This window comes from Nelumbo nucifera, chromosome 2, assembly GCF_055504915.1.
Source record: "Nelumbo nucifera cultivar China Antique chromosome 2, China Antique-T2T, whole genome shotgun sequence".
Classification (NCBI taxonomy): Eukaryota; Viridiplantae; Streptophyta; class Magnoliopsida; order Proteales; family Nelumbonaceae; genus Nelumbo; species Nelumbo nucifera.
The window spans coordinates 87,471,258-87,498,990 of NC_142650.1; the positions used below are offsets into that span (position 1 = coordinate 87,471,258).

The following is a 27,733-nucleotide window of genomic DNA, read 5'->3' on the forward strand; positions in this document are numbered from 1 at the left end:
TACTTTTCAAAATATTTATTTTTATACTATTAAAATCAATATTGTGGATTTAATTACAAGAATTTAATGATGGGAAAAATATATCTTAAATATAGGATTTAATGAGAGAGAATAGGAAAATATTTTTATTTTCAATTGGTTTTAAATTTTACATTCAATTTCCATCATCAATAAAAATATTTTTATTTATCATACTTATTATTGTTTAATATGTATGTTAAAAATGTTCTCATTTTTTTTTAATTTCTATTTCTTTCATTTTATCTATTTTTTCGTTTTATTATTTAATCATGGCAACATGGATTAACCCATTTGACCCAAAATGGTTTAATTTATTACCGCCACCTAGACGAAAACTCTATTTTTTCGAGATAGATTTTAAACATATAAGCTTTTATATTATTGGAATTATTAATTTATTAAGTATGGATTTAATTAATAGAACCTAATGATGAGAAGAAACAAAAATAACTTAAACATAAGGCACATGAATTAAAGTTAATAAATTAAATATTGGATTTATTGAAAGAGAATTGAATACCATAAAACTACTTCATTTCAACTCATTTAATATCAATAACTAATTACCCTATTTGCCCTCACTTTTTATCAATAAATTTAAATGTAGAGGGGTAAATTGTGACCTCAAAAAATTTCAAAAATATTCTTGAGGCCATTCGTGCTTTTTAAAGTAGTGTACATATACACACACACACACACACACACACACATATATATATATATATATATATATATATATATATATATATATATATATAAAGTCACAAATAAAATATGGTTTCTGATACATTTCAGTTTTCTATTACATCAATAATATTCGAATGTTTGGATTTGGACCAACTCCATCAAACGTTTGGCACAAAAAAAGGAGAAAATGATAGATTGAAAATGGAGAATGACAAGTCACATAAACAATTAGAAGATGGGAGAGAGCAAAGATAGAACAATTAAAAATGCAACAAGACCAAATGCAGTTGCTCATGAGTTCATTGTTCATTAGTTTTGCTCAAAGTGGATTTATAGACTTTGTACATATCTTACATGGATCATCTTTAGCATCTCAGATAATTTGTTTTCTTATAGATTTATTTAAAGTTTGAATTAAGTAATTTTTCTTTAGACCGTGTTTCATAAAGTTATTTGTACATTATTTCTTGTAGGGGAATAATAATGAAAGCGCTAGTGCTTCTAATAACCAAACATAAGGAGAATATATTTGATGAGAAGAACTTTTAATTCTTTTGATCATTTAGCATTCTTTTATTTAAGTATTGTTCTTTTTTTTTTACTTCTTATATCTTAAATTTAAAGTTTTAAGCATATTATATTTTACAAACCAATATACTTAGGTCATGGGTGACTCTAAGATTGTTTATTTGTTGAATGAACAAAATGAATGACTATAATTATGTGATCATTGGCAACAATGATGTTACTTTTAGATATGGTCAAATTCACCATTAACCATAATTCACATATTATTTGTAACAATTTAAGATATTAATCACAACAGCAAAATTAATATTGACTATGGTTTACGATTGTAACTAAAAACAATGAATTATAATTGGTAACGATTGCTCACTTGTTGCTAATTTAATAACAATTCATAAATATTGTTGCTAAAATTATTATAAACAACTTATTGTCTAAATTTCATTGAGAATTGTTACAAAAATGGTTATCAGCAATAATTAATTGATTGCTGCCTATGCTTTAGCAACAGTTAGTGTGATTGTTTCCTATGGCATATATTGACTACAATCTATAAATTGTTACTAAAATGACTTTTGGCTATAATCAATATTAATTGTTCCTAATAATATACTTGAAGACCACAATTGAAGTTCATTGTTGCAGAAACATAATTTTAAACAATTATATTGATTGTTGCTGAAAGTCTTCATTAGCAACAACTGATTGTGGTCAAAAACTTTTAACCACAGCACTTTTGATAACAGTCAATCTAATTGAAATTAAATCCTTTAGCAACAGTTTTTAAGCACTTGGTAACAAATTTTCAACTGTTGCTAAAAGGCACTTTTCTTGTAATAATAAAGCTGCACACTATTAGGGAGAGACCTTTGGGTTTTCCAAGGCATTTTATTTTAATGTATGTTATTATTATATTTCAAAAAGACATTTAAAAATCCACTAAACTTTCAGTAAAAATAAATATTAACAAAACTTAGTAAATATTAAAAATGTGCTTCAGTTCCACTTAAAAATCAAACTTAATAAACGCTAATAAAAATAAGAAATTTAAATATAAAAATATTAATTGATAGTTTTAAACTTTAATAATATTATTAGATAACTTATGAATTGAGACCTTTATTGTGCATAATGAACTCATTAAAAATGATAAAAAATAATGAAAATTTAAAATGCATAACCCATTTTATTAACAATATTTTATTGCAAAAAATATTGAATAATAATGAAAAATACCAATAATTAATTAAAAATAAGAAATTTAAATATAAAAATATTAATTGATAGTTTAAATAATATTAACAGATAACTTTGTATTAATGCATTTTTAATTAATTAATAATTTTTATGAGTTGAGACCATTATTGTGCATAATGAACTCATTAAAAATGATAAAAATTAGTGAAAATTTAAAATGTAGAACATGTTTTATTAATAGTATTTTATTGCAAAATTACTCATATTTAACACTTACTGAATAATAATGAAAAAATACCAACAATTAATTAAAAATCTGGAAAATTTTGAAAAGCCTAAACATAATTAAAATATTAAAAATAATTTAAAAATATTGAAAATTAACAATATTTTATATTACTAAGGGTATTTACTAAAAATAATAAAAAGTAAAATTAAAAGTATTTTATTATTAAAAAATACCAAAATTTATTAAAAAAAATACCTAACCCAGAAATTATTGAAAAATATTGAAAATTAGCTATATTTTTTATTAACTATGGTACTTATTTAGTTATTAAATTTATTTTTACTGAAAGCAAATGCAAATTAATTTTGTAGTGACTAATATGCAAAAATAAATGCTGAAAATACTGAAAATTATTGAAAAAATACTCATATGCAAAAATTACTGAATAATAATGAAAAAAACACCAAAAATTAATTAAAAATCCAAAATTTCTGAAAAACTTAAAGCTTAATTAAAATACTAAAAATAATTAAAAAAATTAAATTAATTGTATTTTATTACAAAAAATACTGAATAATAATGAAAAAATAATGTATTTTAATTATTAATAGTAATATAATTAACAATTATTATTTTTAAATGTAATTAATAGTAATTATAATTTAAGCTATAAATAGTAGAAAATTACATTTAATTACCAAAAATTATATTTAATTACCAGAAAATTACATTTGATTAGTTTTAGCCAAGAAATTAGCAATTTTTCTGAAAATATGATAATTTCCAAAATTTTTTGTATTTTAAATAAATACAATAATTTAATAATTATAATATTTTAATAGCTAACAATATTTTAATAATTAATAATAAAAAGTAACAAACCGTTTATAACTTAAGTAACTATTAGATCTATAAATTTGTAGGTTCAAACGATTATTTTCTTTTGAGTTATGTCTAGTTGAGATATGCACCATGCCCACACATTATCAAGGATAATCATATTCGAATTCTTGGAAATCAAACTTTTGGAGTCCAATAATAGCTTTAGCAGACAGGGACCAAGCTATATAACCCCTAATATGCTCAACTTGGAAGTTATATGCATATATGGTATATAATATTTAAAAAACAAAGTTTATATTAAAATATATAGAAATGTTATATATTTTTTATACTAGACTAGAATTAAATAAAAATTTTAATTTGTAAAAAATCATAATTTTATAATTAACATGGGCCTCTTTATCAATAGAAAATGTGCAAGCTCGAGCCCAAGCCCGACCCAACCATCAGGCCTAGATCTTGAGCTCAAGCCCAACCCTTATATAAAGTTCGAAGCTCGAGCCCGAACACCAAGCTTGATTTGTACACACACACACACACACACACACACACATATATATATATATATATATATATATATATATAAAACATAAGTACTTTTTATATATGTAATAGTATAGGGTCGGGCTTATTTGAGAAAGCTTAAGCTCGAGCCCACAGGCTTGAAATTTTGTCTAAACCTGAAAAATAGCGGGTCTGGTCAGGCCGGGCCATCGGGCTACCCGACCCATGAATAGGACTAATTGTATATATAAAAAATCATACGAAATAAAATTTAAACATGTTTTTCAATTTTTTTTAAATGGACCTCTCATAGCTTGGCCCACAACACGGCATGGGCCCATGCAAGCTCGGGCCATGGGTTGTGTCGAACTGACCCCCTGAATTATCCTAGGGGAGGGAGGCATAGCCCAAGACGCCCCATGGGCCAGCATGGCACAACCCACACTTTATGCGAGCCACATGCGGGTTATGTCGTGCTAGCCTAACACAACCCGATTTACACCTCTACTTGAACTACCCAAATTTGAGGATTCCCCATCCTTGATGAGGAGTGGGGTGCCTTGCCCCTAAACTCGCCCAACATTGGGGAGTGGTTGCCTTGCCTTGAACCCGCCTGACACTAGGACGGGGTGGGGATGGAGTAGAGTGTCTTGACTATGGGGTAGGGGCAGGGATGGGGTGCCCCGTCCTAAACTCACCTCATTGTCATTCCTATATAATTGTCAATTATTAGTGAAATTAATAAAAATGTTAGCTTCTACAATTATTTTTATTTATTTAAACCTAATCAAAATTTTATTTAAAAATAATAACAATTATTAATAAAACTAAATTTATTAAAAAATATTTATTCATATTAAATTAATAATAATTATTTTCTGCAAATCAACATTAAATGAAAATACAATTATTAAAATTTTAAATATTAACAATAACACTCAATACTTTTAATTAATTAACAACACATTTTAATTATTAATTTAATATTAATTAATAGTAAATAAAATTATTAAATCTTTCAGATTTCCCGTGCATCGCATGGGAGACCTAATAGTGATCAACGTGGGGTGGACCCAAAGCGTATCCCAATCTGATGGTTTTGAATGACAGCCTGATACAAGACAAGTTTATGAACATCAAAATTTGATGTATCAAATAAATTTTAGGTAGGACCTACAAATTGAACACCGTAGATCCATTCATTTTGATTAAGGAAATTGTCTAAAATTCACCATGAATTTTCAACCTTTCTCTTAAATTCACAACTTTTCAAAATGTCTAAAACTCACCATGTCAGTAAGTTTTTATTTTCCAAAACTCACCTTCCGTTAGTGCATTGTTAATGCTTCTTACCAAAGGTGTCCATGTCAGCATAAATAACAATTACATGACTAAATTACCCTTGAATGGTGAGTTAGAGGAAAAATGGTTTTTTTTAGTTTTCAACTTTCTTATTTTTTTTTTGCATTTTTAGTGTTTTTTATAATATCCAATGTTTTTTATAATTTTTGTTTATTTACATTTTTCTATTTTCTACAATTTGTAAATTTTCCTGTATTTTTGTTTTTTATATTTTTCTATAAAGTTCAAAATGGTAATATATTAACACCCATTAGTTTGTTTAACGTCAATGACATGGTGAGTTTTAGACATTTTAAAAAGTTGTGATGAGTTTTATAGAAATGCTAAAAACTCATGGTAAGTTTTAGACAATTTCCCTTTGGGTAAATGTCTTAAACTACCCTTATGGTTTAGCTAATTGACTAAGTTTATCCTTACTGTTTGAAAATTGACTGACGCTACCCCTTACTGTTTCTAACAATTGTCTAAACATTATTAGGGTCATTAAACATGATGGAAAAATGTAAAATGACCATTTTACCCTTAAATTCAACCGGATAGAGCCACTGGAGAGATTGTAGAGGTCTAAGATAAAAACTAATTGTTTTTTATCTGAAACCCAGATTAGAAACAATCTCTGGTGAGGAAGGTTCGATCCAAATCGCCGCTACTAAGAGTTGTAGCGGCGATGGTAGGGGAGGAAAAATAGGGGAGGTGAGGTTGAAGGAGAGAGAGAGAGAGAGAGAAAGCATCATCGCTGCTAAGAGTTATCGTTCTCTAATTCACCTTCGTCATCGTTGTCCTCATTAGCAATAGCCTATTTTTTTTCAGAATATCAAAGCTGAAGGCGAAGAGATCGCCGCCACTAGGACGCTTGTCGTGAGTTGAATAGGAATCGTCATCTCCTCTGTTGCTTGAAGCATCAACATTGACAACGAAGGTATTCGAGGAGCCGGAATCATCCATTTGGCCACCCAAACCCACCGAAAGCTTGCCAATCATCACCCTATCTCCATCGTAGGTCGTCGGAACCCATCGAAACCCGCTGTCGCCGCCAAGACGCCTATTGTGAGTTGAACAGGAATCAAATTAAGATGGAGGTGTTTCCTCGCTTGCTTGTTAACTACATTCACTGCTCCAGCTCGTACCTTGTTCAGGAGTTAGTAGAAGCTCTATTGGTGGAGCCACCTACTATACCGTTAATCCACTGCATCGTTAATCGTTAATCGACATCTTCATGTGTTGTGGCGCTCAAATGTTGCTTAGATATAGCCGAACCTTCGAGCCCATAGATCTTAGGGGCACATTGGACTTGAACTTGGCTCAGACAAGTTAACACCTGAGATGAAAAGGACCTCCCTTAAAGGGAAGAATGCCTTTGATCAATTAGAGAACTTGAAACCTGTAGATTTGCATCTTCGTGTGGTAAATAAGCATCGACGGCCAAGCAAAATAGGTGGGAAGCTATCCGCTAATGCCTTAACAAGACTTTTTAACACTTTCGGAATCGCCTGCCAAACTCGAACTGAAGACTCCTCTCGTCGGTTGATTTACAGAGTTTCAGAATCTCCTGTGAAAACTAGACTGAAGACAGTCATGTTGCAAGGTCTGTACGCCATTGCAAAACCGATGGAGCTTCTAATCTCTTTTGATGATTTAGCCTATTCATGGCGCTTGGAAGAAGGCCCTAGAAACACTGAAGAAGAGGAAATGAATCGTTAGAGTCAAAAAGTTTAACCTATTCTTTTTTTTTCTCTCTCAACTGATCATAAACGTTGCGAAAATTTGTCATTAGAGCGAAAAATTTCTCCATCTTTTCCTCATCATCATCGTCGACTTCTTCTATAGTAGATCCTTTTTTACGTTCTGCTTCCATGGCAACCAGTAGAGGGAGAAAAAAGGACGGAAGGAGCTGAACACAACACTGTCTCACCAATGGGAGTTGGGTACTTATTTATACACTCATTCGGGTTCGAGTGGGCAGTAGAAATTGGAGCACTTGTAGTTGATGGAGCCGGAGACACTCCCCTTGCAGCACTTGTGGAGCTGGAGCCGCCTCCCCTGTAGCACTTGAAGTTGTAAAGGTAAGAGAGAAGAGATCAGAGGTCTGAGGAGGAAGGGGTTGCTGGTCTGAGGGAGGGGTAATATTGGGATTTAAAAGATTTTTAAACATCACGATCTTATGTGTACGTGGGTTTTGACAGAATACTAATGGATGTAAACGATAAGGCTATGTTTGATTTGAAGGAAAAGAGAGGGAAAGGTAAGAAAACCTATACAAGGTTTGTAAAAGTTTCCCTATTTTTCCCTTCCCTTCTACTTTTTTCTTTAAATCAAATACAGCCTAAAGGTAGAGTTAGACAATTGTCAACACAAAAAAGGTAGCGTCAATTAATTTTCAAACACCAAGGATAGATTTAGTCAACTAGCTAAACTATAGGGTAGTTTAAAAAATTTACCCTTACCCCTTAGATTATGGAAAGTTCCAGACGGAATTTAGTTCTGCGAGTGTCGGACGCGAGGGGCTCTTTCGAGTCGAAGTCCTCTCTCTGACAAAGGGGAAACGCCAACTGCAGTCGCTTCCACAATTGATGTAAACCACACTCGCCATGTTGTTTTACCACGTGGCTAATATGAGGGCACTTTTGACAACTGAGGATACTTAAATTATAGAAAAGCCCCTAATTCGTTTGGTTGTCTTCGGCGTAAACCTGTCAAAGTCCGCTTGAACTGACTCGTCGTATAAAAAAAGAAAAAAAGAAGGTGAAAAAAAACGATAAGAGGGGTGGTGAGTCGTCGCCGCCGCCTGGACCAAACACCGAGACCAGGAACCGGAAGGAGGACGTCGATGGGCGAAAAACCTAAGAAACCCTAGATTTCTCCCCAAATCTCTAATTTCTTGCTCGCTTTTTGGGAGATTTTCGTTCTTTGGGAGACAGACAAAGAGGAAGAGGATTCGATCGACAGAGAAAAGCCAGATGGTCAGACGAGAGCGAGATCTCCCAAGATATGCTTCCAGAGTCGGTTTATTCTTTCTTTGTTTTTGGACTTTCTCGTCTAATTTTTGTTTGAAGCTGAATAACGTAATCGGTGTTAGATTAACGGATTAAACGGATCCGATCTTTTATTTGGTATATATATATTTTTTTTCAGATTTTTTTGATCTTGTTTTTGCATGGTACTAGAGTGATGCATTTTTTAGAGGTTTGTCTCCGTGCTTTGGAATTATGTTTTTTTTTTTTTTTGGTAAAATATCACGGAGAATACATCGTTTTTTTGCAGTTTTTTGGTGCGGTATCATAACAAGAAGGTTGATGTTTTATGTTTCAACATGGGTAAATGGATTACATGGATAGAAGAAAAAGACTAAGTTCTTCAGATCAGTAATTTGGGTTTTCGATGATTTGCTTCCTTTTCTATTTGTTTTTATCCTCATTGAATGATATGAATTTTTTATTCTTTTTTTTTTTTTTTAAATTGTTGGTATGTGGTAATTATATGATTTCGATCATTTTGGGGGTGATTTTTATCAGTTGGATTTTATACTTGTTTCAAATTTTCAAGACTCAGGAGTCTTTTTCTGACAAAGCATTCTGCTCTATGTTTGTTAAGTTTAATCTTTATCTCTCATGGGAATTATGAATTGCACAAGATAAAATATCTCACTAAATTGCTTCCTCTAAATGGACATGATTTCATGAATTGCATCTTGTGGGGGAAAACTTGAAAAAATTCCAAATTTACATGATATCATCTGGACTCAGTTGTTTTAAATATAAAGTAGACGACCCTATTTGAAGTTAAAACAAACATCTATATCTTTTTCAAACAAATGGTGATATGAATAAATCATGCACGTAGGATCCAGCTCTCTTACACAGAAATGAATTGAAGCTTGAATTCAAGCTAAATAATCTTTTTAGTGAGGAAAATTGACGACCACCTTCTGATTTCCTGGAAGGTCCAGATGTGAGTTTCTGATTTACACTCACAAGAAATAATTTTTATAATTCTAATAATGTAGAGAGAATTTATTAGGAGAAAAAACTAAAACTCTGAAAATAATTTAAACCTACTTCTTTCTTAAGTTACCCAACTGCATGTAAATCACAGGACAAACATGTACTGAGTTTTTTTTTTTTTTTTGGAAAAGGTAAGGTAAATTTATTAGAAAAACATAGAAATACAAACAGAAACCTGCCAAAGACAAGGCAGGAGTGGGAGCACCCCCCATTACAAACACCAAATCGACGGAGATCTCAACAACTGGTATACATTTAAATTTTTGAATTCTGGAGTGACAGATATCCAGGACCAATTTGCTGATTGCCGCCTGCCCTATCTCCTTTGGACTTTTCACTTTTTGGTTAAATATTATGTTGTTTCTCTCAGACCAAATGGCCCAGAGCACTGCTGCAGGGATAGTACTCCAGATTAGTTTCCCTTTTTTCTTCAAATTGCTGATCTTCCAACTGCAGAGCACATCCTTTACGGATTTTGGCATGACCCAATAAATCCCCACAGTCTGTAATAAATGATCCCACACCTGGGCGGCAATTGGACAGTGAATACAAAGATGATCAGTAGTCTCTGGGTATGATTCACAAAGAGCACATGAGTTATCAGGGATCTACAAGCCTCTTCTTTCTAGGTTGGTTCTGGACAGGCATTTATTTAAAGCCATAGTCCAAACTAGGAAGTTCACTTTTGAGGGACTAGATGAATTCCAAATCTGCTTTGATGGAAAATCCCCCACTGTAGCTCTACTACTGAATCTACTGGCCATTGATTTTACTGAGAAGCTACCCTCTTTTTTTTTTGATAATTTAGAAGCTAGAAGTTACCCTCTTTTGACCAATTCCAAATCCACTGGTCCTCTTGATTACAGCCAATCCTCTGAACTTGTAAAATTTTCAACAATATCAAAACTTCTTCCACTTCCCAATCAAAAAGGTTTCTTCTGAACTGTGGTACCCAAGTCACTTCATTACCCGAGAATGTGTAAGAGTCAGCAATCAAAGCATTCTGATTGGTGGCACACTGAAAAAGAAAGAGGGAAAATTTCAGCCAAAGGGTGGTCCAAGCACCAAGTATCCTTCCAGAATCTGTTTCTGTCTCCTCTGCCTACTTTGAAGCTTAAACCCTCTCCAAACAAGGGAAAATATCTCAATATGCCTTTCCATAAGGAGCAGCCCCAATTAGGAAGTGGGTCTGTTGATCTCCAGTTCCCCACTCTACCCCAAACTTGGCAGCTATCAGGCTTCTCCACTAAGCCCCCCTTTCTATTTTAAACCTCCAGACAATGATTTAAAAGGCATGCCTCAGGCATGACTAGGTGCACAGATGAGACGACTTTAGGGTAGGTGCCTCGCCCAGGTCCTAGGCGTGGCACAAAGGCAGCTCGTAGAATCAGGAATGTAATATGTCACATTAGCTACTTGAAGTAATGTACTTGAGAAAAATAGAGATTGTGGGTTTTATATGCTTGAAAGTGTTTTATATGTTTGATTTTATTTTTAAATTCTCATTTGAATATGCTTTACATGTTATGTTTATGTATTTTAAATTTAGATAATAGGTTTTTTAAAACATTTATTTTAAAATTTAAGTTTACATTTTTATTAATATTATGTTTAATAATTTGTTGATTTTTTGAAATTTTGTCATTTTTTTTGATTTTTTGACATTGTTAAATTTTTAGCTTTTTTTTTGTTTTTATTTTTGCGCCTTGCTTAAAAAGGCACACGCCTCGCCTTGCGCCTTAGGTGCAGATTGACCCTTGTGCCTTGCGCTTTTAAAACACTACCTCCAGAGCCATTTACTAAGAAGCGCCAAATTTGTCACCTTGATTTTCCTTAAACCCAATCCCCCTTATTCCATAGGTAGACATATTTGATTCCAGTTGACAAGATGAATCTTCTTCTTCCTCCCAACCCCTCCACAAGAAATTCCTTTGGAGAGTCTCGGGTCTCTTTGCCACTTTTGCTGGGACAGGAAAAAGGGAAAGAAAATAAGTAGGAAGATTTGAAAGGGTACTTTTTAAAAGGGTTACTCTTCCTCCAAAAGACAGATATTTTGGCTTCCAAGAGGAAAGCTTTTTTTCCAATCTTTCAATTATCGGGTCCCAAGTGGCTGAAGAAAAACATTTAGCTCCCAAGGGAAGCCCCAAATATTTTACAGGTAGCTGTTCCACCCGACAAGCCATTACTTTGGTGCATTCCTCCAAATTAGGAACCTGACCCACTGGGATAATTTGGCTTTTATTAAGGTTGACTCTCAGACCTGTTACTACTTCAAACCAGCTGAGAATCCCTAATAAGTTTTCCAACTGCTCCTGAGATGCATCTGTGAAACATAAAGTGTCATTAGCAAATTGGGGGATGTGGACTTTTTCCTCCCCTGGGGCAATTGCAAACCCTTCCCACAAACCAGATTCAGCTGCCTTTTGATTAAAGAGAGAAAGGATTTCAGCAATACAAATAAAGAGCAGAGGAGAGAGGGCATCTCCTTGCCTAAGCTCTCTGGATCTCTCAAAGAAACCTACTGATTGTCCATTTATCAGGATGGAAAATTTTGGGGAAGACACAGACTTTCATCCAGTTCCTCTATTTTTGCCCAAAATTCATTTTTTCCAAGACACTATCTAAGAATCTCCAATTTACATGGTTGTAAGCTTTTTCTATGTCCAATTTGCACACCAAATCAGGAATTCCCTGATTCCCTCTCTCTTCCTAGAGTCAATCAATTCATTTGCAATTAGAACCGAATCAATGAGCTGTCTACCCAACACAAAAGCACTTTGAGTGCTTGAGATCACACTATTTAACACCTCCTTCATCCTTTCAGCTAAAACTTTAGCCAGAATCTTGTAGAAACTGTTCAAAAGACTTATTGGCCGTGGGTGGGCTTTGATTGGTCATAGCTCTTTCCATACCATATCTTTTCCGCATCATAGATTTTCCCCCTATTGGCCTAAAGTCTTTTAAGTGCACAATCCCTTCAACTTTGGGAATAAGAGTGATAAAAGTGTTGTTCAAGCTTCTTTGCAGTGAAGCACTTGAGTGGTAGGCCTGAAAAGCATTTAGATTGTCTTGCTTCACAAAATCCCAACTCTTTACATAAAACATATTGGAAAAACCATCCGGTGTAGGAGATTTCTCATTATCCAAATTGCTAATTGTTGACTTAATCTCCTCCTCAGTAAAAGGTCTTTCAAGGGAGATTCTTTGATCTTCACTCAACCTCTTAAAGGGGAGATTTAAAGGGAGAGGTCTGCACTTCCAATTCTCCTTGTAAGGAAGTTGCAATTATTTTGATTTCTGCAGCTGATTTTTCCACCTTATCTTCCCATATAAGTTTGCTAATTGAAGAGGTTCTGATTCTAGCATTTGCCATCTTATGGAAATAATGAGTGTTCCTGTCCCCTGCTTTAAGCCAGCTTGTCTTAGTTCTCTGCCTCCATTTTAATTCCTCCTTGACTGCTAATTTATCAAAAGCTGACTTTACCTGAAGTCTCTTCATTCTTAACTCCTCAGAAACTGGGCCCAATTCCTCTGCTCTGTCAATTTCTTCAATTAGGCTAAGGCAAGCACTTTTTTCTGTTTCTGAGTTCAAGATTGTTTTTCAGTTTCCAGGTTTTCACTCTTCCCTTGACTGCACCCAGTTTTTTTTCTAAGACAAAAGAACTAGAACCTTCCACTGCACTTCACAGCAAGCTGATATTAATAAACGGAGAAAATCAGCATCTTCAAACCAAGCATTCTCGAATTTAAAAGGTGCTTTAATTCTGTCCCTATTACCACAATTAATTGGATTGGCGCATGGTCTGAAACTGGTTTAGGGAGAATCACTTGTTTGAAATCAGGGAAGAGCTCATCCCAATTTACTGATACCAGAAATCTATCTAATCTGACTAGAGTTGGGTTTTCCTGGTTATTTGTCCAAGTGAAATTTCCTCCTACTAACGGCAGGTCAACCAGCTCAAAGTTTACAAAATCAGCAAATAAACTCATCCTTCTTGACCTCCTACCTCTGATATTTTTTTTCTTCAACCAATAGGGTTATATTGAAATCCCCTCCAATTACCCAAGGGCAAGTTAAGGAGCCTCTCACCTCGCTAATTCTTCCAAAAATAGGTTTCTAAGGCTTGTTTCTGTAGGACCGTACACATTTGTCACTTGACATAAGCTTCCATTAGCAAGTTCCAGCAGAAGAGAAATTGTATCCATTGAAACACACTAGTCGCCCAGAATGGATGGGATGCTAGTGTATCAAGGCAGGCTAACCTAGCAGCACCTTGGAAGGCCATTCACAACACCCTTCCTCAATTCCTCAATTTTATTAGGTATGAAGTTTGTTCTGGCAATGCTGTTCGTCTTTGGGAGGATATTTGGGTAGGAGACACACCTTTAAAGGACCTGTTCCTTTTGCTATTTTCTGTTTCTTTGTATAAAAAAGAGGTGGTCTCAAAATTTGTCTCACCTTTGGGAACACCCTTAGATTCTACTTGGGAGTTTGGGTTTCGTAGAGGACTAAGGGATGATGAAATTGAATCTCTTTCTGTCTTGCTTTGTTGTCTTAATCGGGTTTGTTTGGATCCCTCCAAGCCAGATAAGAGGGTGTGGACTCCTAGACCCAATGGAACCTTCACTTGTGCTTCTTTCTTCAAGTCCATCTCTCAACTTTCTACTCAACAACCCTTTCCGTCAAAAGAAATTTGGTGCAGGCCAGTTCCCCCAAAGATTATGGTGTTTTGTTGGGAAGTATTCCATGGTAAAGTAAACACTCTAGATAACCTACAAAAGAGAAGACCTTTCCTCTGTATTTCTCCTAATTGGTGTATCCTTTGTAGAGCTCACGGTAAGGATTGCTACCACCTATTAATATCTTGTCCCTTTTTTGTAGATCTTCGGGCTTGGCTACTTTCGTTGTTTGGGAGTAGTTGGAGTCTACCAGCAGAAGTTTGCATGCTCTTCAACCATTCTATTTTTTTTTTGCCTACAAAAATAGGGAGAATTATGTGATGTGATCGCGATGCCTTGATTTGGACTCTTTGGGAAGAAAGGAATGCTAGAATTTTTCAAGAAAAGGAAAGGAGCAGTCAGGAATTGAAAGACTGTGTGCTGGATAGGGCAATACCTTGGCCGAAGACTTTGGAAATCTTTCATCCATTATTCTTTAATGACCTTTGGAGAAATTGGTCAGTAGTAGCGAGGTGTTCATCCCTAAAGGACAAATCAATTACAAGCTGGTCTCCTCCATCTGAAGGTTCACTGAAGTTGAACTTTGATGGAAGTAGCATGGGTAATCCAAGATTATCTGGAATGGGGGGTGCTTTGAGAAATGAGAAGGGAGAGATTTTGTTGCTCTACTCGGGTTCCTTAGGAATTGGGGACTCTATCAGGGCAGAGCTATTAGCTGCTGTACAAGGGGTGCAATTTGCAAACCAGTTGGGGGTACAATACCTAATAATCGAAGGGGATTCCAAAGTGGTGGTGGGTTGGTTGAAAAATCCTGAAGAGGCTATGTGGCGCTACAAGAATGAAATGAAGAAATTCAGTTGGTTGATAAGGAATATGTTGGTCACTGTACAGTGGGTGGGGAGATCAGCAAATACTTTGTCAGATGTGTTAGCCAAGCAAGGGGTAAATACGGAAGAATTGTTTTGGGCTCAGCTGTGATTCCTGTTTTTCATTCTTAGTTTGCTTGTAAGATTCAAGGAGGGGCTGCAGCTCGCGCCTCTCCCTGGGATGTTGTATGAATTCACTCTAAATTAGCTTCTGAATTAATAAATCTATTATCATTCATAAAAAAAACACACACTAGTCACCCCTTATTTAGCTAAGGCATCACCCAACCCATTTGTCGACCTAAGAATCCATTGAACTGCTACCTCCATACTTCTGATTATCTACTTGATGTCCTTAATCTCATGTCTGAAATATCACAACCCTTATTCATTATGCTTCAACTATCTTATTTTTTTTTCGATAATTGAAAAGTTATTTTATTACCGATATATAATAAGAGTTGCAAACACCCCAAAGAGAGGCACGAATTGCGACCTCCCTTGAAAGTGTAAGAAAGTGTATGAAACCAACAACACTCTAGAAGTAAAGCATTACAAGGTAGCCCAGTACAGGTGTTCCCACTATCCCCCTTGTTTAGCATGATGATCAGCCATAGCATTTTCTGACCTGCTCATCCAATGATATCTAACAATCACGTCACTTGTTAACCATCTTGCCTTCTTTACGAGATCCTTGTAGCACCAAATGATTGAGCTCGGGTCTGTATCCAACCCACAATAACCTTAACATCTCCCTTTTCGATAAATAACAACCTTAGAATCTCCTTCAATTAGAAGATGCTCAACTCCTAACACAAATGACTGCTTGCCTTCTTTAGAATGACCGAGATCGGGTCTGTTAACTAACCATCTTGCCTTCTTCAGAATCTCCTTCACCAAACGATTGCTCATTGAATTCTTCAACCATCTTATTTCCACTTGTGAGTCACTTTCTAACATAACTGTTGTGAAATTAATTCCCTTGCCAGCTATAGGGCCTGCAGCACAGCCATCAATTCTGTCCTCACAGAGTTGTCAATCTCCACTGGGCCTGAAAAGGTGCTAGAACTCACTCTTTTTGTTACTGTATAGACCCCCTACACCGGAGTGACCCAGATTTCCCATGGTGCCGCCATTAAAGTTTATCTTAAAAAAACCCCTATTTGGTGGATTCCATTGCAATTGCACCCGTACCTTCTTGCTATATGAATTAGCCATTTCCCTCTACTTCTTAAAGATATAATCCATAGAGTAGTGACAGTATTCTGAAAAGATATAAAAGGTTTTAACCCAAGGTTTTCTCATATGAAATATTGCTATCCCTTTTGAGAGTTTGTTCTCTATATAGCAAGTGTACGAACATCTTTAAATGATGAATTTCTTTCCCTCCTTTCTCCCATAGGGTATAAAATTTGCTTACTCTTTGAGCTAGACTGACATGGTCATACAAGAATATTGCCTATCCTCATCGGCAGAAGGCCCCTGGCTCCTGAGTAGGGGTGGAACTTGGGTCGGCCCGAGTTAAAATTTTACACTACTTTAGGCTCGAGCTTCAGGTTGAGCCAATTCAAATTTTGACAAAAGTTCAACCCGAGCCTGCCCAAGTTGCATCCCTTATCCTGAGACACTTGATAAAGGAAGCTAAGGCTTTTGCTACTATTATGAGTGCTATTTTTCAGATTTTAGATGGATCCTCAGATGTGTGAATTGCCTTACTGAGTAGTGGTGAATAGAAATGAGTTACTATGGGGCACTTGGTCTGGGAATACATCTATGACCTGCTTTGTATGTTCTAAGTGTATGCTAGCATTTTGCTGTTGTCTACTGTCCCACTTTCAACCTATTTTTATCGAGGGACTTTTCCCATAATGTGAATGAAGTTTCATCATTATTGTTGAGCAGAAAGCTAAGTCTGAGGCGGGGGTAATTAACTTTAGAGTGGTAGAGCTTAGAAGCTGGGTGTCTCTATCTGATGTTTGTAGAGATGTTTTTTGTTATGGTTCCTTTTTGAGGGTGGACTTTTTTGGGGTCTCCTAATTCTGGTCTTGCTCGTACAGCTTCTCGTTGTGCGGGTTCTTATACTTTTGATGCTAATAAAATACTTTACCTCTTTTGAAAAAAATGTTTCATCACTATTGTTGTTCATTAAAAGAATTTTTATTCTCTAAATGTCTCATTTGATGGATCCAAAGTTATGCCAACTCTGGTATATATTCTTAAAGCTGAGTTTTACTGTAGGGCTGTTATCCCAGGCTAGTGGGTTGTAATTTTGGTGTTTGGGCTTGTTTATTTTTATGCTTCTTCCTTTTTGATGGATCCAAAGTTATGCCAACTCTGGTATATATTCTTAAAGCTGAGTTTTACTGTAGGGCTGTTATCCCAGGCTAGTGGGTTGTAATTTTGGTGTTTGGGCTTGTTTATTTTTATGCTTCTTCCTTTTTTATCCTTGCTGATAAACAAGAATGTTGATTTTGATTCCCTTTTTTGGAAGCTGGATCTCTTTTTATGGAGTCATTTTTATCTGTAATCTCAGCTTCATAACCCCCAAAAAGGAAGAAAAAGAAAATCTATGTACTTAATTCTCGCCAAGTGTTCAGATCCATTGCTGTACTTTGGTGTTGAAGGTCTTCTTATTGCTATTGATTTCTTTTATTCTTTTGAGAACTTTTTGTCATCCTTGAGCTGTTATTAATGTATGCGTTCTTGCAGATTTATTGCTATCTTTTGGTATTGAAGTTGCATTTTTTGAATTGAAGAATTTAGCAGTTATATTTGATGGATGATGACTGTTCCTATGGATAACTTGTCAGCTCCTTTGTCAAGGGAGCATGTTCAACGCCTTTACAACAAGGTATGCCATTTATTTTGGTTACAACAAACAGGGCCTTTACACTTAAAAATGCTATAGTTTAACAGGATATATTTTTTTAATATAACCAAGAAGGTTATTTGCAACTGGAATTTGAAGTACAAATATATAGTTTCTTATAGTATGTAGATGATAAGCTGAACTATAAAGAAGGATAACAAAAATTATTACTGATCGTGTACATTGTTCAGCGTCCTTCACGAAACAAACAAGATCTTAGGGAAGTTAGTAGGATATGAAATAAGATTTATGATTGCTTTGATAAGAAATAATATTAGTCCTCTTCCCAATTGAGGCCAAAATATATGCAGGCTTCTTTACTTCTCTGCACTTTTTCATGATCTTGAAAATATCAAAAAGGTGAAAAGTGGAGACTCCGTGTCAGTTTTACCAAGCACTGACTAGCCAAGTAGTCAGTTGATAACCATATGGACTGCAGTATTAACTAGTTAATTGGTACCAAGCATTAAATAGTCAGCTTGGTATTTATCAAAAAGAAAATAGTCAACTTGGTTGACTGCAAAGTTATTTTAAAGTTTTATTTGTTTGTTTTGTTTCAACTTTAAAATAGTCTTATGCATGCCTTTATAGTTTTATGCTTGTAATTGAATGAGTATCTTGATGGTCTGTAATCCTTTTGGTGTCATCTAGGCTGTTTGACTTGAAATGATCAGTAGGGTTTTTCAATCCAAGGACCATCCTGTTGAGCATGTTATTGTTGACTCATCTTTTGACTTTATTAAGGTTTGGTTGAATCTTTATAGCTTTTTGGAGGGTAATTCCAGCCCTTCTTTCTTGGCTGTGATTTTTTTTGGGGTACTCTTAGGTGCCTTGTGGATTTCTTTATGTACAGTATCTCATTGTACATAGGGCTGTAAGTAATTTTTTGATATGAATACAATACTTGCCTTCTCTGAAAAAAATGAACAAGCATCATGGGCCAAGCTTCATTAGGCTTGAGCTTGTGTTGATTAGCAAATGAGCTTATATCAAGGATTAAAATATTGATACGATATGCCACATCAATACACATTGTGGCGTATCGTATTGGTATCAGAAGGCATTGATACAAGATATGCTACGACCGGAGGTGTATCCTTCTAGTCATGCATATTGATTCGATAAACACTGCATCCTTCTAGTCATGTATTGGACTCACTATGAAAAAGAGATGCTAGTGTGATTTTAACCCAAGTCACCAACACCCAAAGACTTAAACGCACTCCTAACCACACACCACTGTTCATTTTTTGAAAATAAATGAAATACATAAAATTTTAATCACTTTAACGTTTATAGTCAATTCAAATAAATAACATATATTATATTATACAACTCCAACTACAAATTAAAAATCATAATATTCAAAATAGTATTTTATAAACTAATAGGACAAATATTTATTAAATCCATATTTATATTTATTTGATCAACAACACAGAAAAGATACAATATTTATTAAATCCATATTTATATAAAAAATGATTTTTACTCTCAAGAAATTTATACAAATCAAAATATTAATAATAGAATAATTGTTTTAGGTACTCAATATTTATAAATTTGCACATGATATGGATCGTAAAAATTTTATAAATTATTAATTAATATTTTAATTAACAAATTATTTATTATTTATTAATAATAGAATAATTATTTTATTAATTAAAAATTATGAATTTAGGGATGATATGTATCTTCGAAGTTTTAATAGATTTGATATATGTTAAGATTGTATATTTTTTTTGTAAATTATTAATTGATGTTTTAATTTACATTTTATAATAACATATTTATTATTTACAAAAATAAAAATATTATTTACCAAACATTTGAGAATTAATTTTTTAGTTGTCTTTTTTGTTAATGTTAAAAATTAAAAATAGTAAAATATAAAATAATTGATATAATAATTCAAATATAGTAGTTTTATATGTTTTTTTGCTTTGAGCTTTTAATGAATATAAAATAATAATGGCTTTGTGCATGTATTAATTTGTAAAAAAATCTATATAATATGCATAGTTTTCAAGGCACAATGGCGAGGCTAGGTGACAGGGGGGTGCTTGGTCGCCTAGTCGCCTAGGCGATGGATTTTTTTATGTAGAAAATATAGATCCTAGGATAGTTCCCTAGGTACCATAACCATATTTCCTTAATAATTATTCATAATTTTCATAAGAAAAGTATTAGAGTTAATGTTCAAATATAGAAAATCAACAAATTCATGAGAAGAAAAAGAAGGAAACAAAAATTCAAAAAGCATAGGGGCTGAACCCTTATTTTTGTTATAGGAAAAGAAGAAAAATGAATATTTTAGTTTTATAGTGCCTATTTTATAATTATAATGTCAAAAAATAAAGAATAAAAAATTATATTAGTTGTATTATCAATAAAGTATATTTTAGTTTAATAGTGTCTTTTTTTAATGTATTATCAATAAAGTTGTATCATATCTATGCATCCCACATTCCCACTATTATTATTTGTGGTAATTTTGACATTAAAATTAGTGTTATTAATATACTTATGGAATTTGTATGCATTTCCATATTTTCGTCTATATACATGCATTTCCAAAGCATATCCATATCCGAGTTGTCTGATATGATACCCGATACTGATACTTTGATCTTTGGCTTGTATTATTGGGCATGTGCTTGGTTTAGACCGAGCCGAAATGAGCTTTTCACAAGTCGGGTTCAAATAGCTCGTAAAAGGCTCAGTTTGTGTCTCCCCCTATTTTTCTCTAGAAATTTGTTAAATAATTGAAAATATATACCAAAGAAGGTTTTTTGATTGGATATAACTTTTTTTTTGATGAATGATAATAAATTTATTAATTCAGAAGCAGATTTAGAGTGAGTTCATTGATTGGATATAACTTTAATATGTAAAAAGACAATTTTATTCAATTTTCAATTCACAGCCACCAATTTGGTAATTAATGCCAATATACCATAAGGTGTACCACTTGTGCATGGTAACTCTATAAGTACAAGATGATATGTTGAAGATTGACTTCATAAATAAATAACCCATTTGCAATCAATGTTTTAAAAACTGATTTGGAACCGGAACCGATTTGGCCACCAGCTTGTCAGCAGTTTGACTGTTCAGTTCCAACGGACGACCTGTTTCAAATTAAAAATAATTAAAATAAAAAAGCCAAAAACCGTTTTCCAGGTTGTCCGGGTCAATGGGTCATTGACCAAGTCAATGATTTTTGGCTGAATAATGGGTTAAAGGTGAAACGGAATCGGTTGCTTCTACGGTCCCGGGCCAAACGGTCTGACTGTCTGGGTCAGCAATGGTTTGAAAACACTTTGCAATTTCTAATGCTTATCAAAAAATGGTGCTTCAAGTAAACTACAAAATGCCTTTAATTGATTTTAAATAGCCCCAAAAGTCTTATTCTAGTAAGGGTTTAAAAGATTTTTTCCTATTCTTGAACAGAAATCACTTGTATGTTTCCAAATCAAATATGTAAACTACTACTAGTTGGAGGAAGTAATAGGCTAGAGGTTGCTTACATTGTTCTTACAATCACTTGTAATGTATAACTGCAAAAGTGTGAATAGATCATCCATGGCATGGGATGGGCACTAATCTTGTCAACTGCAATGTTTTGATTTTGATGTTTTCAAGTATTTTTCTCTACTGAAAATAGTATTATCTCTACTTGTGTAATTTATATCAGTAATTTATGACAATTGCCCTTTTCACAGAATATTGGGCTGGAAAATAGACGTCGAAAGTCAGCACAGGCAAGAATCCCCTCTGATCCAAATGCATGGCAACAGATGCGTGAGAATTATGAGGCCATAATCCTTGAAGATCATTCCTTTTCTGAGCAGCATGAAATAGAGTATAAGCTGTGGCAGTTGCATTACAGGAGAATTGAGGAGTTGAGAGCACATTTGACTGCTGCTCTAGGTCCTTCTGGCTCAGCTACATCACTGAGTGGGAAAGGTCCTCGCCCTGATCGAATTACAAAAATACGTTTGCAATTTAAGACCTTTCTTTCTGAAGCAACTGGATTTTACCATGATTTAATTTTGAAGATCAGAGCAAAATATGGGTTGCCTTTGGATTATTTCTCTGAGGATCCTGAGAATCAAATTGTTCTGTCAAAAGATGCAAAGAAATCCGCTGATATGAAGAAAGGCTTGTTGTCCTGTCACCGTTGTCTGATATATTTGGGCGACCTTGCTCGTTATAAAGGAAATTATGGAGATGGTGATTCCAGAGCTCGTGATTATGTAGCTGCTTCAAGTTATTACATGCAAGCTGCCTCTCTTTGGCCATCAAGTGGCAATCCTCATCATCAGGTTTTCCTTTTTGTTTGTTGTCATCTTTTATTTATATATCTATCTTCTTGTGAGATTATCTTCCCTTATCTCACCTGTTTTCAGTTCTATTATTTTATGATGATCCTAATCTGCAACTCTAGTTAAATTGTTTGCTTTCTCTCAGCTTGCAATATTAGCCTCTTATTCTGGGGATGATCTGGTGGCAATTTACCGGTACTTTCGTAGCCTAGCGGTGGAGAGCCCTTTTTCAACTGCAAGGGACAACTTGATTATTGCATTTGAGAAGGTACCATTTTATTGTGTACAATCATTTAGATGGTAGACTTGCATTCTGCAGTAATTATGTTTTTCTCTTTCTTTTTTTGCGTAGATGCTTACTTTCACTTTTTTTTTTGATACTTGATAGATAATAAATATTTTATTAAAAAGATCACATTACAAGATCCCACAAAGAGGCGTGAGGTGCCGCCTCTAAACTGTATCAACAAGCTTACAATTGAGCCCAAAAAATCTGATTCCAATGCAACCTTTGTTTAGCTAAAGAATCTGCCAATCCATTTGCCGATCTTCTATCCCATTGAACTGTGACTGATATGTTTGATGCTAGCCATCTGAATCTTCTCAAAGCCCCTCTGTAGAACCAGGCTGCAGTCTCCGGCTGTTTTATCCACCCAATAACCAGTTTAGAGTCCCCATGTCCTTAGCAAGCTCTTCTCCTTTTAGAGCAGCTTGGACTTCTGCATTAACTGAATCTCCCACACCAACAGGACCAGAATATAAGGCTATGATCTGGCCCTCAGCATTTCTAGAAACTCCCCCATTTCCGTACAGCCCTGCTAACTGGTTACCTTGGCTGCTGCCATCAAAATTTAATTTGATAGCTCCTCCAGGAGGCTTCCACTCCACAACAGGTTTAAGTCTTACAGCAGAACTTTTGGCAATTTGCTCCCAATTCCTCCGAAATCAACAAAGGAAAAAGGTTGAAACAGGTCCAGTGACTTTGCCCAACTTATGGCCCCTCTCCTTATCATCGAAAATTCTGGCATTTGTTTCCTCCCAAGCAGTCCACACCAAAGCATCTCTCGCACACCTCCACAAGACTCTGCCTCTTTTCTTTGGCCAGCTAAAGGTTGTGGGGTCAAAGAGATTGCTAATCTGCCTTGGTTCTGTCCACCTGCACCCAAAAAGATCAAAAAGCTTCTCCCAGGGGTCTACAACAAAAGAACAAGAGATTGCTTACTTTCACTTTTTTGGTTGGAATCAAATTTGGAAATTCTCTTTGTGCAACCTAGTCAACTTGTATAACTGTATATTTTGTTAGCTTTGGCAGGAGTAGTTAGATACCCAGTAATTAGTCTTTGATGGTTATGTTTAGCATCAGATTTTGACTATCTTGTGATGTTAGAAAAATCTTGTGTTTCTATTTGATTCTTGTTCCTGCTCTAACATATGTAGTCATTTCTTCAACCACCATTAATTGTTGGTTGTTGTATTTGCTCATATTTATTACCTAAGTATTTATCCCCTACAATGTTTTTTTCTTAGTTTGTTTGTGTGGGATACTGCACCGTACACTTATATTATTCTTTGTTTTATTGTTTATCAAATTCTTTACCTGATCTAGCCAGATAGCATGGCTGATGGTTTAGTTAAGGTAGGGGTTAGTTAACATAAGTGAATTGTTTTGGGGGATTTGTAAACTAAGTGTAAGTGTTCTTTCGATGTAATGGTAAAAAGGTATCTGAGGCTAGTATCTCTTATTGAGGTGATTTCTGCTTTTATGTTAGCTTAATAATTAAATCTATTGGTTACTGATCTATTAAAGTCTTTACCTGTTTTATGGGTGCTCATATATAAACACTGACACCAAAATAGATACAGTGGGGATACAACTCCTCCTAAAATCCTAATTCCTACAGAGAGATATAGGTTTTGGTATCCCATATCGTAAGCTTATATCATGCTTTTGTATCTAATTGTCATTTTGAAGATTTATATGTTGCCAAATTTAATTAAGTTTCTAACATATGCATATTTTCTTATATGATAATTTGTTAATACCATTTATACATTGATATTCTACTAGTGTTTATGGTATAGAGTATATCTTGAAATGTCCATTCACTACCCGGTGATGTACTGGCTGATGGGTATGCAGCCACTGGTTCACTGGACAATGTATAGGCATTTGGGTCATAGCTCCTGTTGTCCTCACTGTATAATAATTTTTTTTTGGTGCATTGGAATGAATGGCTTTCCTTTACATGAATCCAGACAATGAATTTTCAAGGATAGGAACGGCTCTCTATTATTATCATTTTCTGGTCAGGTAGTCCCCATTGAGTCTCTGGTTCAAGGGTGTAGATTTTTCCCTTCATATTGGCTTTGAGACGTTTTTTCTGAGTATTTATTGGTTTTTGTTATTCTATGGGTCCTTAGACCTGCCAGTTAAGTTATGCCTGTCAGCCAGGCAGTTCTGAAATTATTCCTTTCTGGATGCTTTTATTTGGGATTACAGTTCACTTTGTGGAACTTGAAACTGTTTCATGAAGCCATGTTGATGTTTAAGATGATCATACAAAATGCAGCTTTATATGTAGGTTCAAGCAGCCATAAAACTAGGGCCAGATCTAGCATCTTAATTATGTGTTTTATTGGTTTCTATCATCTTATCCTTGTTTGCAATACTCTACCTTCAAAGAAATATCTTTATTATTATCCTAACAGGCCTTTCATGTGAGTGGGCTATCTACCATGGGGACTTTACATCATGGATGGTTGGGCTTCACTGGGGTAGGCAGTCTGTGATGAAGACTTTCCAAACTCCTGTTGTGGATGACTGAGAGTCAGGATTTAGCAGTTTGAGAGCTTTCTTACTGATCCAAATTGTTTTGTATCTGAACTAATGAACTTTGTTGTTCTCGGATCATTTTTAGATATTATAGACTTCTCTTTTATGAGGGTGTGATAGATTGTAGAAAGGGCAATCCAGTGCACGAGGCTCCTGCCAATGCAGGTCTTGGGAGGGACAGATGTATGCAGCCTTACCCCTGCACTCGCAGAGAGGTTGTTCCCAAGAGGGTGTGACAGATGGTACAATGAATTAATTTGTTGCATGTCTAGGAGTGCTAAAGGATCCATCCTTTCTATTATTATTCCTTGCTTTTATTTGCACAAATGCTTTATTTTGCGGATTTAACTGGTGTTATTGGTTCTATATAAATTGGCCTATTATCTGAAATTTGTTTAAGTTTTGGTTTCTAAATAAAAAAGGTATAGATTAGTGAGGAATATTTCAACTTTGTTTTTCATTTGTTACAGAATCGTCAGAGCTACTCACAGTTGCCTGTGGATGCCAAAGCCTCTGGTGTCAAGGATGTGCGTGGCTCTGCGAAAGGAAGAGGTAAGGAAGAAGCAAGGGTTCCATCCAAAGATGCTAAAATTGAACCCAGTTCCACAAAGGAAAGATCTGGTAGCATACCTGAGGTTTATAAAGTATTTTGCATTCGATTTGTCCGACTAAATGGTATCCTCTTCACACGTACAAGGTATAAATCTTGAAATTTGAATTCTTTGGTTTTATTTCAATGGAACTAGTATTGAATTCCTTGTGTTATCTTTTCAGTTTAGAAACTTTTGGAGAAGTCTTCTCTTTGGTTACCAGTGATTTCCATGAGCTTCTTTCTTCTGGACAAGAAGAAGACCTAAATTTTGGTTCAGATGCTGCAGAGAATGGACTTGCCATTGTTAGGCTTGTTGCCATTCTCATATTCACGGTTCACAATGTGAATAGGGAGGTTGATGGCCAATCATATGCTGAGATCTTACAGCGGTCTGTTTTGCTTCAGAATGCATTTACTGCTGCTTTTGAGTTTGTTGGATACGTTCTTGAAAGATGTATACAGTTGGAGGATCCATCTTCAAGTTATCTTTTACCAGGCATTCTTGTTTTTATGGAATGGTTAGCTTGTCGTCCTGACATTGCTGCTGGCAGTGATATTGAGGAAAAGCAAGCTTCTGCTAGATCGTTCTTCTGGAACCATTGGATATCCTTTATGAACAAACTTGTCTCATGTGGATCTGTATCCCTTGTTAATGATGAAGATGAAACTTGCTTTTTCAATATGAGCCGGTATGATGAAGGTGAAACAGGTAATCGGCTTGCACTATGGGAGGACTTTGAGTTGAGGGGATTCTTACCACTTCTTCCTGCACAACTCATTCTGGACTTCTCAAGGAAGCATTCCTTAGGTGATGGTGGCAATAAGGAGAAAAAGTCACGTTGCCAGAGGATTATAGCAGCAGGAAAGGCTCTTGCAAATGTGGTTCAAATTGATCAGCAGGGGGTTTATTTTGATCAGAAGTTGAAGAAATTTGTTATTGGTGTTGAGACGAAAATATTTGAGGACAGCCTTCTTGCTTGTTCAGACATTGCTCAATCTAACAGTATGAAACAAGTAAGTTCCGTGCAGAAAAATTTAAATTTGGACTCTGTGCAATCAAAACCACAGTTACATATGGAAGGCGAAGATGAAGAAGAGGTGATTGTATTCAAACCAACAGTGGCTGACAAACCTGTGGATGGGATTGTTCCAAAGTGGGCCTCAAGTGAGACTTGGGAACCTGTCCAAGTTACTTCCGGATCTGAGTATGGAACTTATGCTGGTTCTTTCTCGGCCTCTGCTAACAATCTTCCCCTGCCTGTTTCTCTGGATCCCAGTTCACGACTATCTGCCCCTTTTTCTAATATTGACTCTGAACATTTTCAACCAATCAATGCAAGTTCCTCAAAGTGGCTTGTGGAGCAGCAAGATTCTCTTGCTAATGGTTTGGCAAACTTGAGCTTTGTAAGCAACGGGCTTATTGGAAAATCAGAGTTGCAAGATAGCTTCAATGTTTCACAGCCTTCTGCTCTTTCACTTCCTCTTCCGCAACCTGGCAACATTGCTGCTGGAAGTGTGTTTTTGAGTCTGACAAATGCTCCTGAAACTGTGATACCATCAAAGTTCGATTCAATTATGTCCTCGGTAACTAATGTTGATAACCTGACTGTGAAGCCATCATCAGCATTGCCTGCAAATTTGAGAAAGAATCCAGTTAATAGACCTGGTAGGCATTTTGGGCCTCCACCTGGGTTTTGCCCCATGCCTTCTAAGCAAGTGGACGACTCCTTGTCTGGTTCAGATTTGAAGAATGAGAATCCACTAATGGATGACTACAGCTGGTTAGATGGATATCAGTTGTCAACATCAACCAAAGCAACAACACAGAGCTCCATTAACCACATGACACATGCCTATTCTCATTCCAATTTTAAGAGTAGTGCCAGCATGACTGAGGCAATTAGCTTTCCTTTTCCTGGAAAACAAGTTCCAAGTGTGCATGCCCAACTGGAAAACTGGAAAGGCTGGCCGGAGCACCAACTCCAGGAGCATCTGAAATTATATCAGGGACAGCAGCAACAGCTACATCAGCAGGGTGACAAGCAATCTACATCAATGCCAGAGCAATACCAAGGACAGTCTCTCTGGACAGGCCGGTTCTTTGTGTGAGATTCTTATCAAATGATAGATGGTAAGGTCTTTCTTAATGTCATTCATGCACATCATAAAAATTTCCTGTGCTTCTGAGTT

At 35.1% G+C, this 27,733-nt stretch overlaps 1 protein-coding gene across 3 annotated transcripts in view; it reads left to right on the forward strand.

Annotated features, from left to right (window-relative positions):
• Positions 1 to 8,047: 8,047 nt before the first annotated feature.
• The window catches only part of LOC104606065 (nonsense-mediated mRNA decay factor SMG7-like), a 28,310-nt gene continuing 8,624 nt past the window's right edge, over positions 8,048 to 27,733 (forward strand). Inside the window, exons 1-7 of one of the 3 annotated variants that reach the window (XM_019199228.2) lie at positions 8,110 to 8,370; positions 17,452 to 17,542; positions 17,628 to 17,769; positions 21,516 to 22,118; positions 22,264 to 22,386; positions 25,422 to 25,648; positions 25,726 to 27,674. In XM_019199228.2, the coding sequence (XP_019054773.1) occupies positions 17,698 to 17,769; positions 21,516 to 22,118; positions 22,264 to 22,386; positions 25,422 to 25,648; positions 25,726 to 27,652 (2,952 nt within the window). In that variant the 5' untranslated portion in view covers positions 8,110 to 8,370; positions 17,452 to 17,542; positions 17,628 to 17,697 and the 3' untranslated portion in view covers positions 27,653 to 27,674. Of the gene's footprint in view, positions 8,371 to 17,451; positions 17,543 to 17,627; positions 17,770 to 21,515; positions 22,119 to 22,263; positions 22,387 to 25,421; positions 25,649 to 25,725; positions 27,675 to 27,733 lie in introns of all 3 variants that reach the window. The other 2 variants (XM_010271113.3, XM_010271115.3) reach the window with 2 other exon arrangements.